The 13,061-nt window shown below is 42.0% G+C and overlaps 1 protein-coding gene across 7 annotated transcripts in view; it reads right to left on the reverse strand.

The window, feature by feature from the left end:
* LOC120530167 (catenin delta-2) overlaps positions 1-13,061 on the reverse strand; it is a 1,616,252-nt gene that overhangs the window by 154,641 nt on the left and 1,448,550 nt on the right. For all 7 annotated transcript variants that reach the window (XM_039754393.1, XM_039754398.1, XM_039754395.1 and 4 more), the window contains one exon: positions 8,909-9,094. In XM_039754393.1, coding sequence (XP_039610327.1) covers positions 8,909-9,094 — 186 coding nt within the window. The remainder of the gene's footprint in view (positions 1-8,908; positions 9,095-13,061) is intronic.

Genomic DNA, 13,061 nt, shown 5'->3' on the forward strand with positions numbered 1-13,061 from the left:
CCATGGGATGCACACTATGTCCCCTAGAATGAGTGGTGGCAGCCCTCCTGAGTTACACTGGGGCCACAGGCGTGGGACTTCAAGGCTCAGCCATGTTGGGCTCCGTGGCCATCACCGGGAGGAGCTGCTCGGCCTAACTAGCCCGTGTGGGCTGGAATGCAGTCACACCTGGAGGAGCAGCCTAAATTAGGTTAATTATCGCCTGCAGCACTTCCAGGTGGGCTATAAGAAGAGCCTGCAGCTGCTACTTGGGGTGCCAGAGTCGGAAAGAAGGGGAGGACAACAAAGCTGCCTGGGAGGAGTGGAGGAAGAAGAGAGTGATTTTTGTGGGTGTTTTTCTTTGGTTGTGTGATTTGGGACTGTGTTGTGTCTGTGGGTATGGGGAAGGCATAACCCACAGACGAAGAAAAGTACATCTTTTTGTTCCTGTGCCTCTGTTGTCAGTCTGTGTCTAGTCGGCACCAACAGAGCACTTATTCCACAAGGCATATAATGTTGGACAACAGAACAGACCAGCAAGACCAATGTTTAGACCCTTATTTGGTACTTTAATTTTCATGTTTGATTTTTTCCACCCTTCTTCTACATTTTCTTCATAACCCTAGCAACTGGATGGACACACAGATACACAGGCACACACACACACACACACACACCCACAGACACTTTTCCTTTTATTAAGGTGGATAAGCCGATTTCTCTCCATCTGGCAGTTACTGTCTGTTGAACACATTCAGCGTTAATGTTGGTAGTGCACCATCTATTGGACTGTATTTTGTAAAGCATGCAGTAACATAATAAATTAAATTATTCATTCCAACACATGGCACATCACAAATATTACCGCTGATTTTACCAGAGAGAAGTGACTAGGCTGATTCCAGGGCTACAGGGGTTGAATTATGAGGAAAGATTAAAAGAGCTGAGCCTTTACAGTTTAAGCAAAAGAATATTAAGAGGTGACATGATTGAAGTGTTTAAAATTATGAAGGGAATTAGTTCAGTGGATTGAGACTTGTATTTTAAAATGAGTTCATCAAGAACACGGGGACACTGTTGGAAACTTGTTAAGGGTAAATTCTGCACAAACATTAGGAAGTTTTTCGTTACACAAAAAACGCTAGACACTTGGAATAAGCGACCAAGTAGTGTGGTAGACAGTAAGACTTTAGGGACTTTCAAAACTCCACTTGATGTTTTTTTTAGAAGAATTAAGTGGATAGGACTGGTGAGCTTTGTTGGGATGAATGGCCTGTTGTCGTCTAGAGTGTTCTAAAAATCCCATATCAAATGGCATATAACAGAGACATAGCATCCAGACTGACACACAGACACTTTTTTTTAAGGTGGTGTCTCACATGTGCGCTTTGGAGGCAGCCAAAAGGTCCAAATGAGAGTGAAAGTACAATGGATAGAGGGATGGAAACAAACACTACCGTTTTTTCTCCTTTTTCAACAGAACTACGGAAGAATAACAATTCTTTTACGTCCCAATCAGATGAAGGCAATTCCACTACCCATCTGACGACATCACTTCTGGCCCCGACCATTAACATCACCTCTGTCCTCATCGCTTCCGTCACCTCTTGAAGACATCACTTCCTGTTGTGCTTTTTCATGTCATTTCCTGTCCCTCTGCTTTGTTGTAACTTCCTCTCTCATGATATAAAAGAACGCTATCATCTGTACAGGACTGTCAACTGCATATCTTACATATGACCAGAAAACCAGTCACATTTGACTGCTCAGCCTCCCCAACACTTTATGCTTGTTTCTGTCTTTTTATTTTGTGACAGTGGGTTTATTCATACTTAATGCACTTGACACTCCAATTCTTTGTTTTTAACTGTTTTGCACTTAAAAGTCGGGTCTGCCTCCTCACTTGCTAATGGTGCCTCTTGGTCATAAACTACCAGGTGCTCCAACAGGGATTGCTGCACATTGCTGCTGGCACCAGAGCATCACACTCATGACCCAGTGACAGAGAAAGCAGGTTCATAAAATGGAGGGGTATAAGAGATAATGAAAGGTATGGACAATGTCTTACCCAGAATGGGGGTTTCACATACTCTGAGATAAATGACTGCATTATTTTTGATTTAACAATTTTAACACACAAAGAAGAATTACAGAAGGCATGGTTTAGACCAAAGAGGCAAGCTAAAACATAAAATCGTCACAAAACCTCTGCCTTTGCACTCTTTTAGAATTGAGACGTCACCTGACCTTTCCAACTCGGTTTCTTATGACAATACCAGCCGGCACAGTGAGTGTGGTGCCTAAGAAGGACCATCGGTAAAGGCTTGTGGTCCCAGGCCTGTTGCCTTGGAGACAAAGGATAACTCTTCTCCGGTTTTCCAGGTAATTCATCCACAGGGAGATACGGAGGTCTAGTAAGGGAAAATACTAGCAAGTTTAAGGATGGGTAATTATTGAATAATAATAACAAAATGCAACATTCTGTGTTTGTTCTGTACTTTTTTTGCACAGTAACCTTTTTGCCTATAAGGTATGTAGGAGGGAAGTGTGACAGTGGTGAGGTCTGCGGTAGGAGTGACGGATGCTTTCAACATGGAGGTGGGATTACATCAGGGATCGGCTCTGAGCCCTTTCTTATTTGCAATGGTGATGAACAGGTTGACAGACGAGATTAGACAGGAGTTCCCGTGGACTATGATGTTTGCTGATGACATTGTGATCTGAAGCGATAGTTGGGAGCAGGTTGAGGAGACCCTGGTGAGTTGGAGGTTTGCTCTAGAGAGGAGAGGAATGAAGGTCAGTAGGAACAAGACAGAATATATGTGTGAGAATGAGAGGGAGGTCTGAGGAATGGTGAGGATGCAGGGAGTAGAGTTGACGAAGGTGGATGAGTTTAAATACTTGGGATCAACAGTACAGAGTAATGGGGAGTGTGGAAGAGAAGTGAAGAAGAGAGTGCAGGTAGGGTGGAATGGGTGAAGAAGAGTGTCAGGAGTGATTTGTGACAGACGGATATCAGCAAGAGTGAAAGGGAAGGTCTACAGGACGGTAGTGAGACCAGCTATGTTATATGGGTTGGAGACGGTGGCACTGACCAGAAAGCAGGAGACAGAGCTGGAAGTGGCAGAGTTAAAGATGTTAAGATTTGCATTGGGTGTGACGAGGATGGATAGGATCAGAAATGAAGACATTAGAGGGTCAGCTCAAGTTGGACGGTTGGGAGACAAAGTCAGAGAGGCAAGATTGCATTGGTTTCGACATGTGCAGAGGAGAGATGCTGAGTATATTGGGAGAAGGATGTTAAGGATAAAGCTGCCAGGGAAGAGGAAAGGGGGAAGGTTTATGGATGTGGTGAGAGAGAATATGCAGGTGATGGGTGTAACAGAACAAGATACAGAGGACAGAAAGATATGGAAGAAGATGATCGGCTGTGGAAACCCCTAATGGGAGCAGCCAAAAGAAGAAAAAGAAGAAGATCCTTTTTGCTTATAAGGTTCTTTTTATTGATGACACTGTACAAAAATAAAAACTGTTTCAACAAGCCTGATTATTCATGCTTGCAGGACTAAGTGAGTGCAATATCAAATTTTACTTTTTGAGTTGAAACAAAATAGATTAACAAAAGCATGGCTACAGAGCAAACTGTTTTCATTTCACACCCTAAAGTAGTAGATTTTATACAGTGCCTATAAAAAGTGTTCACCGCATTACAAGTTTTCACATTTCTTTGTCTGCACAATATTGAATCACAGAGAGGTCAGGAGCAGGCGCTGACACAGCACATGACAAAATACCTCAGGATTCCAGATTAGGACCCGAGTGCCGCCATGTGGCAGGTGACAACTCAGCGCCACTCTAGTTCAGATGGAATGGAACAATGGGAGGTTTTTATGGTAACTGGAGTGTCTTTTGACACTGATCTACAGAGAAAGGATCTTTAATGTCAAAAGTGAAAAAAGATCACTGCAAAATGATCTAAATGAATTACAAATATAAAACACAAAATAGATTTGTTGTGGGGGTGCTGCAGGGATATGGGATAACAGGGCCGCTCTTGTGTGCTGTTCGTTCCCTATCTGCTTAGTGTAGGCCATTGACGAAAACTGAAAAGTGATTGTGTAAGAAAAGGACAATTTGGGGAGACCACTAAGAGAACTCTGAAGGAGTAGCTGAGTTTGGAGAGACTGTGCAGACAACTGTCGCCTGTGTCCTTCACCAGTCACATCTTTATGGGAGAGTGGCAAAGAGAAAGCCACTGTTAAGAAACATACATGACATCTCGCATAGGGTGCCAGAAGACATATGGGAGACTCTAAAATAAGACAAAAGAAAATTTGGTGGCCAGATGTGCCTGAAACTAATGTTTTTGGCCATCAGGCTAAACATCATGTTTGGTTTAAGTCTAACACACCAATCCCATGCTGAAGTACGGCAGGGTCAGCATTAGACTTTAAGGATTCTTCTCTGCAGCAGGCCCTGGAAGGCTTATGGGTGTAAAATGAATGCAGTAAAATACAAGATAATCCTGGAGGGAAATCCTGATTCAGTCTGCATGAAAACTGCATCTTGGGAAAAGATGTGTCTTCCAGCAAGACAATAGCCCCAAGCATAAAGCTAAAGATTAAAAACAACAATGTAACTGGCCTGGAGTGGCTGAGTCCAAGTCCAGATCTCAACCCAACTGAGAATTTGTGGTTGGACTTGAAAAAGGCTGTTCACTGACAGAGCTCGAGCAGTTTGGCAAAGAATGGACAAAAATGGCAGTGTGCAGATGTGCTAATCTGATGGAGAGACAGAGACATGTGCACACAATCGCTTCTACTATACACTTCTACTAAAGGGGGAGAATAATGATTCTATTAATTATTTTGTCTTTTATATATACAGTATAATTCATTTAGACCACTTTTCACAAAACTATTTTCACTTTGTCTAAAAATCTAAATTAAATCCACTGTGATTCAATGTACCGGTAGTATTATAGTGAAATTGAACTATAGAAATTACACACACACACACACATATATATATATATTTAAAATATGATACTATACTATACTATATACTATACTGTATATCAAGTCAAGTCAAGTTGGGGCGCATGTACTGGTACAGTGCATTGCTGCACCCACTACACGACGAAACAACTCGGGATCCCGGTTGGCAACCCCCCAGGCAGACACGCGGTTCAGTCCCACCCCCCGGAAATGACCCTCTATCTGTTGCGTGGGTGACCCCTTGGCCTGGTCCAGCCACTTGGGTTCCCAACAATGAGGATCTAACGAGCCGGATCAACCTCGGGGAAACGCGGCACATGGCCGTAGTGCCGTAACTGACGCTCCCTCACAATGCAGGTAATGTGCCAGATTTGGGACTCCGTGAGTAACCGCTCATTCGACACAAAGTCAAACCAATGGTACCCAAGGATTTTCCGGGGAGACACAGTACCAAAGGAGTCCAGTCTTCATCTCAGGTCACTGGATAGCGTTCATGTCTCACAACCATATATCAAGACAGGAAGCACCAGGACTCTAAAGACTTGCACCTTCGTCCTTTTGCATAGATATCTGGAGCACCACACACCCCTTTCCAACAACCTCATGACCCCCCATGCTCTCCCAATCCATCTACTGACTTCACAGAAAGAGTCAGCAGAGACATAAATGTCACTGCCAAGGTAAGTAAACCTCTCGACAAGGTCAACACTCTCTCCGCAAACAGACACACTGCTGATGGCTGTGCCCAAGAGGTCATTAAAGGCCTGGATCTTGGTTTTTATCCAGGACACTTGCAAGCCCAGACACTCAGACTCCTCGCTCAGTCTCTCAAGTGCCCTGATCAGAGCCTTCATTGACTCCATGAAGATCACAGCATTGTCATCAAAGATCAGTGAATCTTTCTTCACCAATAGATGCCCCACAGCCGCTGGTCCCCACGACCTTGCACAACACCCAGTCCATACAAGCATTGAACAGAGTAGGAGCAAAAACACACCCTTGACGAACCCCAGAATCAACTGGGAAAACACAGAGGTCCTGCCTCCACTCTGCACAGCACTCACAGTACCAGTGTATACTGTATATGCATGTAATAAAATACATATATTATGAGTGGCTGAGGGGTAAAGAGGTTAAAATTAAAGATCAGGGCAAGGTAAGCCCAATAGTCAAGTGCACCTTTCCCACAATTCCTCTCAGGGCACTAACTGGAAGGCACAGAAGCCTAACCCTAGTGTGGCAACACAATGATTCACAAAAGCTTTGGGGCCTGGCCTTTTATGCACAAAGGGAAACATGTTGAAGAAACTCTGGAAAATGAGCTCAAGCCTTTCTAGGCGTTTACAGTGACCTGGAAGGTAAGTCCTGGACCTGCGTATAAAGCTACTCCGATTCACTTAGTCCAGGAACTTGGAGTTGAGATGATAGAATAGGAGGAGACTGAAGATAGGATAGGATTGCTGGTACATTGTATTTTTCTTGTATTTCATGCTTCTCTTAGTTTTACCCCAATGAAGATCTTTCTTTTGGGCGTTTTATTCTGAGTAAAGGTGACACGTAAGGCTGACCCCAGTCATTAAATATACATGCTGCAAAAATAATAAATAGGCAAAGGCTAGTTCCCTGCTTAAAAAAAAATAGAAAATGTTTCAGCTGCACAACCTTCTTCAAGTGTGTCTCTCAATAAGTAAAATCATAATAATCAGGACCTCTCAGGTCTTTAACATTGAGAGCTACAGTATGTGTTTTTTCCAGAAAAGTGCAGTTTTGAAAAGTATGCGTTAGACGACTGCAATCACCACTGTCAGGTAACGGGACATTCAGGAGCATGCAGGCACTTCTAAGGTGGACAGTCATAAGATTATAAAAACACAATGGGAGACACTGTTCTATAGAAAGTAACCTCGGAAAAGGATTTAGGGGTTTACAGTAACACAAAGTTTACATTGTCTAAGCAATATGCAGAAGCTATTAAATTGGCAAATGAAATGTTAGTTTATATAATAAAAAACTGTTTAATTCAAATCACGAGATGTTATTCTTACAACAATGTAATGCACTAGTAAGAGCATATCTGCAGTGTTGTGTACAGTTCTGGTCAACACAGTACAAGAAAGACATACTAGCACTTGAAACTGGGCAGAGGACAGCAACCAAGTGCATCCTGGGACTTAAGGACACGTCCTACTGTGACAGACTCAGAGAATGAAACCCGTTTAGTGTCAAGCAGAGGAGACTGTGGGGGGACCTAGTATAGGTCTTCAAATATCTACAAAGATATTGGTAAAGTACATCCTACAGAATTCTGTTAGCCTAAGGTTGAATCAGGCATGCAAGAACAATGGTGGAAATTAAGGGGAAGTGCATTTGAATCTTAAGCCAGGAAGCATATCTTTATGCAAAGAGTTGTGGAAATCTCGAACAAACTAACAAGTGTCACAAACGTGTGAGTAGGAGGAAGCACAGTGGACCAAGTGAAGGTAATTAACCACCTGGCCAGGGGGTGACAGGGTGCGATAAACCTATTTCTGCTATCTCTGCAGGCCAGATATGGGAAAACCTACCTGATTTATCATCAACAATGTCATGTTCGCTTCTGGTGCCACAAATGACGGCACTTCCGGCACCACGAATGACATCACTTCCGGTTCCAGCGCCACGAATGATATCACTTCCGGTTTTGCCCTTTAAAGCCGCCATCATATCAGTGCTTGAGCTGTTCAGTTTTGGAACTCAGTGAGAACACATCTCATCGTATTTCTATACCTTTTTGCAGCCAGGGACAATATACGGGTGGCTGCCCCAAACCTTTTTCGTGAGTTGAGACTGATTCTTTTACACAAGACATGTAGATGAAGCAGAAACCTTGACAAACTTTAAGAAGTATCTGGTTGAGATACTTGGACAGCTTAGCTATTAGGTAAACAAATGTGTGTTTCAACTGGTCAATTGAGTTTTGAGGAGTACTACAGTATGTGGGCTTTATCCTCAGAAGAATGATTACCCAAACCCTCTGGTTACTATATATAGGCACCTGGACTGTCAGGATTGTATTTGTTTAATTCTGAGGAGGTCTACCATTAAACCTTTCAGGTTTGTAATATCCAACAGATGAGGCTTTGTAGACTGTACAAGGTGAGTCAAAATTATGTTAACACTAATGGATTCATTTTATCTCGACCATACCTTTCCAAGTCGATGGATAGGAGGTAATGGATCATTGCCATGGCTTCCACACTCCCCTGTGATTTCTGGTTATGGGGTACGCATGTTCAGCAGGAAAGTTTGTGATATCAATGACCTGAAGGACAGAATACAGACTGTGGTATCATCAATTCCCCACAAAATGTGTGTCTGGGCTTTAAATGGTACTGATGCTCTTTGGGTTTTGTGTGTTGAACATGATCTCGAACAGGTTGAGACATTCCTGTAAATCACCTATGTTTTATGAAAAAATTGTTTCCGCCATTCAAATGTTAACATAATTTTGACTCACCCTGTATGTTTCACTTTGAGAAGTGCAATCACCAAACCACTTGATTTGTAATCTCTGTGGTTAGTAGTAAGGAGTCTTGTCTCAAAAAAAGTATTTCAGATTTGTTTGGTTAGGGCAACTGGGTTTTTATGTGTATGTTTTCAGCTCTGAAGACCGCATTCATGTTTGTAACATCCAGTCAATGAGATTTTGAAAAACTTGTGTATTTCTGAAGGGTGTAATCACCAGTTGGTCCATGAGACTTTCAGAACAGTGGTTTGTTTGTGGAACCTGATAACCATTCCTCCTTTAGTTATATAAAATGTGGATGATGGCACCTTCAGGGTTATGTAAGAGTGTGTAATCACGGAATCACTCAACTGTACCCAAAAGAGGCTTAGAGCAAGCAAAGTATGGATTCAAAACGCAAACATCTCCTAATGGATTGGCTTCCCACCTGGTCCTGTGACTTCTTTTTCTTCTTCTTTTTTCCCCAACATCCTGAACTCTCAACATCCTTTCCATTGGCGTCTCCACAAAGCAATCCATCAAGTTCATCCGTTCCCATCTGCTGTCCCTGAGAAGTTTCTGCTGCTAACCGGTAAGAGAGGTTCCTCAGGATGCACACACAGTTTTCAATGGTCTAGAAAGAAAGGAAAAGGGAAAAATAGTTTAGTTACTATTTGAGTAGTGGTTAATTTAATGTTTCGCTCTGTGCTAAAATACTCATTTTTTGGTGTATATGAACAGTCACCTCTTCTGAGGTATTTTAGAGTGGCTGTCCACAGCAGACATGAGCCAAAAACTGGCTGAGCATGAATAGCACAGCCAGATTTGCAAAACTGACAGAAAGCAATGGAGAAGGTTTGTCTTATAAGAAGACTTTCAATTGAAGATTCAAATCCACAGTATAACTTGAGCTCTTAGCCACTTTTGCCATCTACACCTGTATCCAAATAAACAGATTCTTCTTCAATTGGAGGTGTCGTGATTTGAAGGCTTCTGTCATTACAGGCTTTATTGTTGCACCACTGGACTTACAGTATGGTATATCACTTATTATAAAAATTAAACATGAACTCAATGAATGTATTTTTGTGTGCTTTTCACCACCATTTTGTTTAGCTGGGGCACTGCTCAATTATTATTAGCAATGACACTGTGTTGTCACCAAGTGACTCCTGAAAGCTGCATCCTATGGTATCATCTTCCAGAGATTTCAGATGGCAGTATGCGATATTCAATGTCCAAGATTTTTGACTGTTACTTAGCACAAAAAAACATTCTTTTGGGGTTGTTATGTCAGAGACAAAAATGCAGAGAGGCCCAAAAGATCCAAAGCTCAAACACAAACTGCCTGTCCTTTTCCCAAAGTGACCACCCCAGTTGACTACTGGCACTCTACTCTGTGTTAGAGAGCACTGCTTGGACGGTAAAAGTAGTAAACCAGAAGATGCACATTTCTTTTAGGAATAACAAAAAAAAAAAAGACTTATTTTTGTCCTGGGAATAAAATTGAAAACCAAATGTACACTTTTCTGACCACCGCAAACTGTTGTTTTAAACCAGAGGGCTTACCATTAATCATGGCAAGGAGTCATTCACAACAATTCTACAATGTAACCAGAAGAAAAACGCCAGACAAAGGATCAAGTCAAAAATGAAACAGCAAACTTTCCAAGAGTGAATCCACCATATCTCAGACAAAGGAGCTCATGCTGCTGCATCAGGACGGTGTACCCCAACAACATGAATGACCTCGCAGGAACCATTACTGGCCTGTGGTAGCCCATAAAACTGTGACATGCTAAAGATAATTAAACCTGTCTTAATCACAGAAACACATACACGAAAACGAGGCTGCAAAATGAAGCTTTCAAAAGGGAACATTAGAAAAGAAAATTTCCAAACAGTCCAAATGGGTTTCCCAGTGGTCAACAGAGCATTTTTTGACCTTGTGATTAAGTCTGGTAAACATTTTGTGCTTGGTTATTAGTTATTGTGCTAATTTTGATTTCCTGGTTTTGACTTCTGCATGATATTTTTCACTGTAACCTTTTTCTTTTTAACTCTCGGTTCATTTTCTTTTTCATTTATGGCAGAGAAGGTTTTCACAGTGGCTTTTTGTTTGTTTTATTATCGTTTTATCTAGCTGAAATACCCAGCGTTGCCCAGGAGGATAATAAAGTTTTTTTTAATTGTTTGAGAGAAACATAATTAAAAAAAAAAAAAAACGCAACTTTAAAAATAAAAATAAATGAACAAACAATAAAAACAATAAACCTGGGTTCGCTTCCCGTGTCCTCCCTGCGTGGAGTTTGCATGTTCTCCCCGTGTCTGCATGGGTTTTCTGCGCTGAGCTGGTGCTCTGCCCGGGGTTTGTTTCCTGCCTTGCGCCCTGTGTTGGCTGGGATTGTCTCCAGCAGACCCCCGTGACCCTGTAGTTAGGATATAGCGGGTTGGATAATGGATGGATCGATAAAGACTCACTAATGTGCTTGTCTTGCGGTGTTGTATGTATGTTATCATCCAGTTGACGCTCAGAACCGGCCAACCGTATTTAATTTCAAAAGCAACAGGGGCGCGGTGGTGCTCAAACATAAAAAATGCTGGCAGTCAGGTCCTGTTCGCCCTCATGCTTTTTTAATTGTTTGAGAAAAACATAATTAAAAAGACACAATGTTAAAAATAAAAATAAATTAAGAAACAAATACTCACTAATGTCCTTGTCTTGTGGTCTTGTATGTATGTTATCATCCAGTTGACACTCAGAACCAGCCAACTCTATTTAATTTGAAAAGCAACAGGCGTGCGGTGCTGCTCAGAAATAAAGAAGGTTGGCAGTTGCCTGCTATATACTAACTGTGTAAGCCTGTGCTGTTAAAAGTACGGGATCCTAGAAAGTATTTAAATCGTCAGAACTACTCTGGGCATCTCTTTGCTAGAAGGATTTGTGTTGCCGACGTGCTCCCATCGTTTGTGCATTAGCAGCTAAGTGACTGTCTTTCTTCGGAGGTTTCCTTTTGCCGGTGTGCTGGCCTCGCTTGCATATCCTCGGAGATGGAGCCCTCACCCCGGCTCTACGTCTCACATCGGGCTGGACAGACACACACGCTTCCATACGTAGAACTCTATTTAATTTCCAAAGCAACAGGCGTGCGGTGCTGCTCAGAAATAAAGAAGGTTGGCAGTTGCCTGCTATATACTAACTGTGTAAGCCTGTGCTGTTAAAAGTACGGGATCCTAGAAAGTATTTAAATCGTCAGAACTACTCTGGGCATCTCTCTGCTAGAAGGATTTGTGTTGCCGACGTGCTCCCATCGTTTGTGCATTAGCAGCTAAGTGACTGTCTTTCTTAAGAGGTTTTCTTTTGCCGGTGTACTGGTCTCGCGTATCCTCAGAGATGGAGCCCTCACCCCGGCTCTATGTCTCACATCGGGCCGGACAGACACACACGCTTCCATACGTAGAACTCTATTTAATTTCAAAAGCAACAGGCGGGTGTGGTGGCGCTCAAACATAAAGAATGCTGGCAGTCACCTCCAGTTTGCCCTCTGGTGGTCGTTCCGAGTGTCAACTGGATGATAACATGCATAGAAGACCGCAAGATCACCCCCCATCCTACCCAGAAGGGGTGGGTTACGGCTGATTTCACCATGCAGTATTTTTAGTTGACCAATAAGGAACATGTGTACCAAGTTTCAGGAAAATCGTTCCAGCCATTCGGTCGTGATGCTGGAACATACATACACTCATGGACTTTTTTATATATGGATTATGTATGTTTGACATTTTTTGAAAACTCGTTTAACGCTTTTCTTTCTCAGTTACTTCCATTATAGGGTTTTTGTGGAATACTGAATCAAATTTTTGCACTTACTTTCATTTTAGAAATTGTTTATTAGGTATTAGAAATTATTTTGCACCCTTTTTGTCGCCATTTTGTTTTTCCTGGGGCAGCACCATTTCATAATGTGATGGTTGTGCCTATGTGGCACAGTTACAGTAGCCATACAATGCTATTCACCTCAAGGTGTCAGATGTGTCCTCCTCTGAGTTTGCAGATATCCTAAGAAAACAAAGTTGTTGCTCTACAGATTTCCTGGTTCCTGACTATTGCTTCTGAATTTCTTACTACAAGTTTTGGGTTTTCATTTTGGTTAGACGAATGACAAAACTGACTTGAGGTTTTGATTTTTTGTCTCTTTAACAGTTTCTGTCCTGGTCAACCCCTCTAACTCTGGTACCACTCTTACCATGTTATCCATTGAAAGGATTTTAACTAAAGGAAATGTTTGGCCTAAGTAGGGGGTGTATATCAACCAACCAACTAAGTTTTTTTTTTCATCAAGACATTGAAAATAATTTTTCATCCTCAAGGTTTAAAACAAAAACTAAAAATCCAGTGCAATATCCAGCGCTCTGTCTCTGGCCGATGATGTGCCATTGCCATGGAAGCCCATTTCGTAATTCCTGGGCTGTTGGTGACATCATATACTGTAAATGGCAGTATATAGTTCACTATCATTAATTATCAGGGTATCTGAACTTGACAGATAATAACCCTTTTTAGCAAACAACTCTAATTTTTCTTCTGAATTTCTTCTCTC

The sequence above is a fragment of the Polypterus senegalus genome, chromosome 5, assembly GCF_016835505.1.
Source record: "Polypterus senegalus isolate Bchr_013 chromosome 5, ASM1683550v1, whole genome shotgun sequence".
Taxonomy (NCBI): Eukaryota; Metazoa; Chordata; class Cladistia; order Polypteriformes; family Polypteridae; genus Polypterus; species Polypterus senegalus.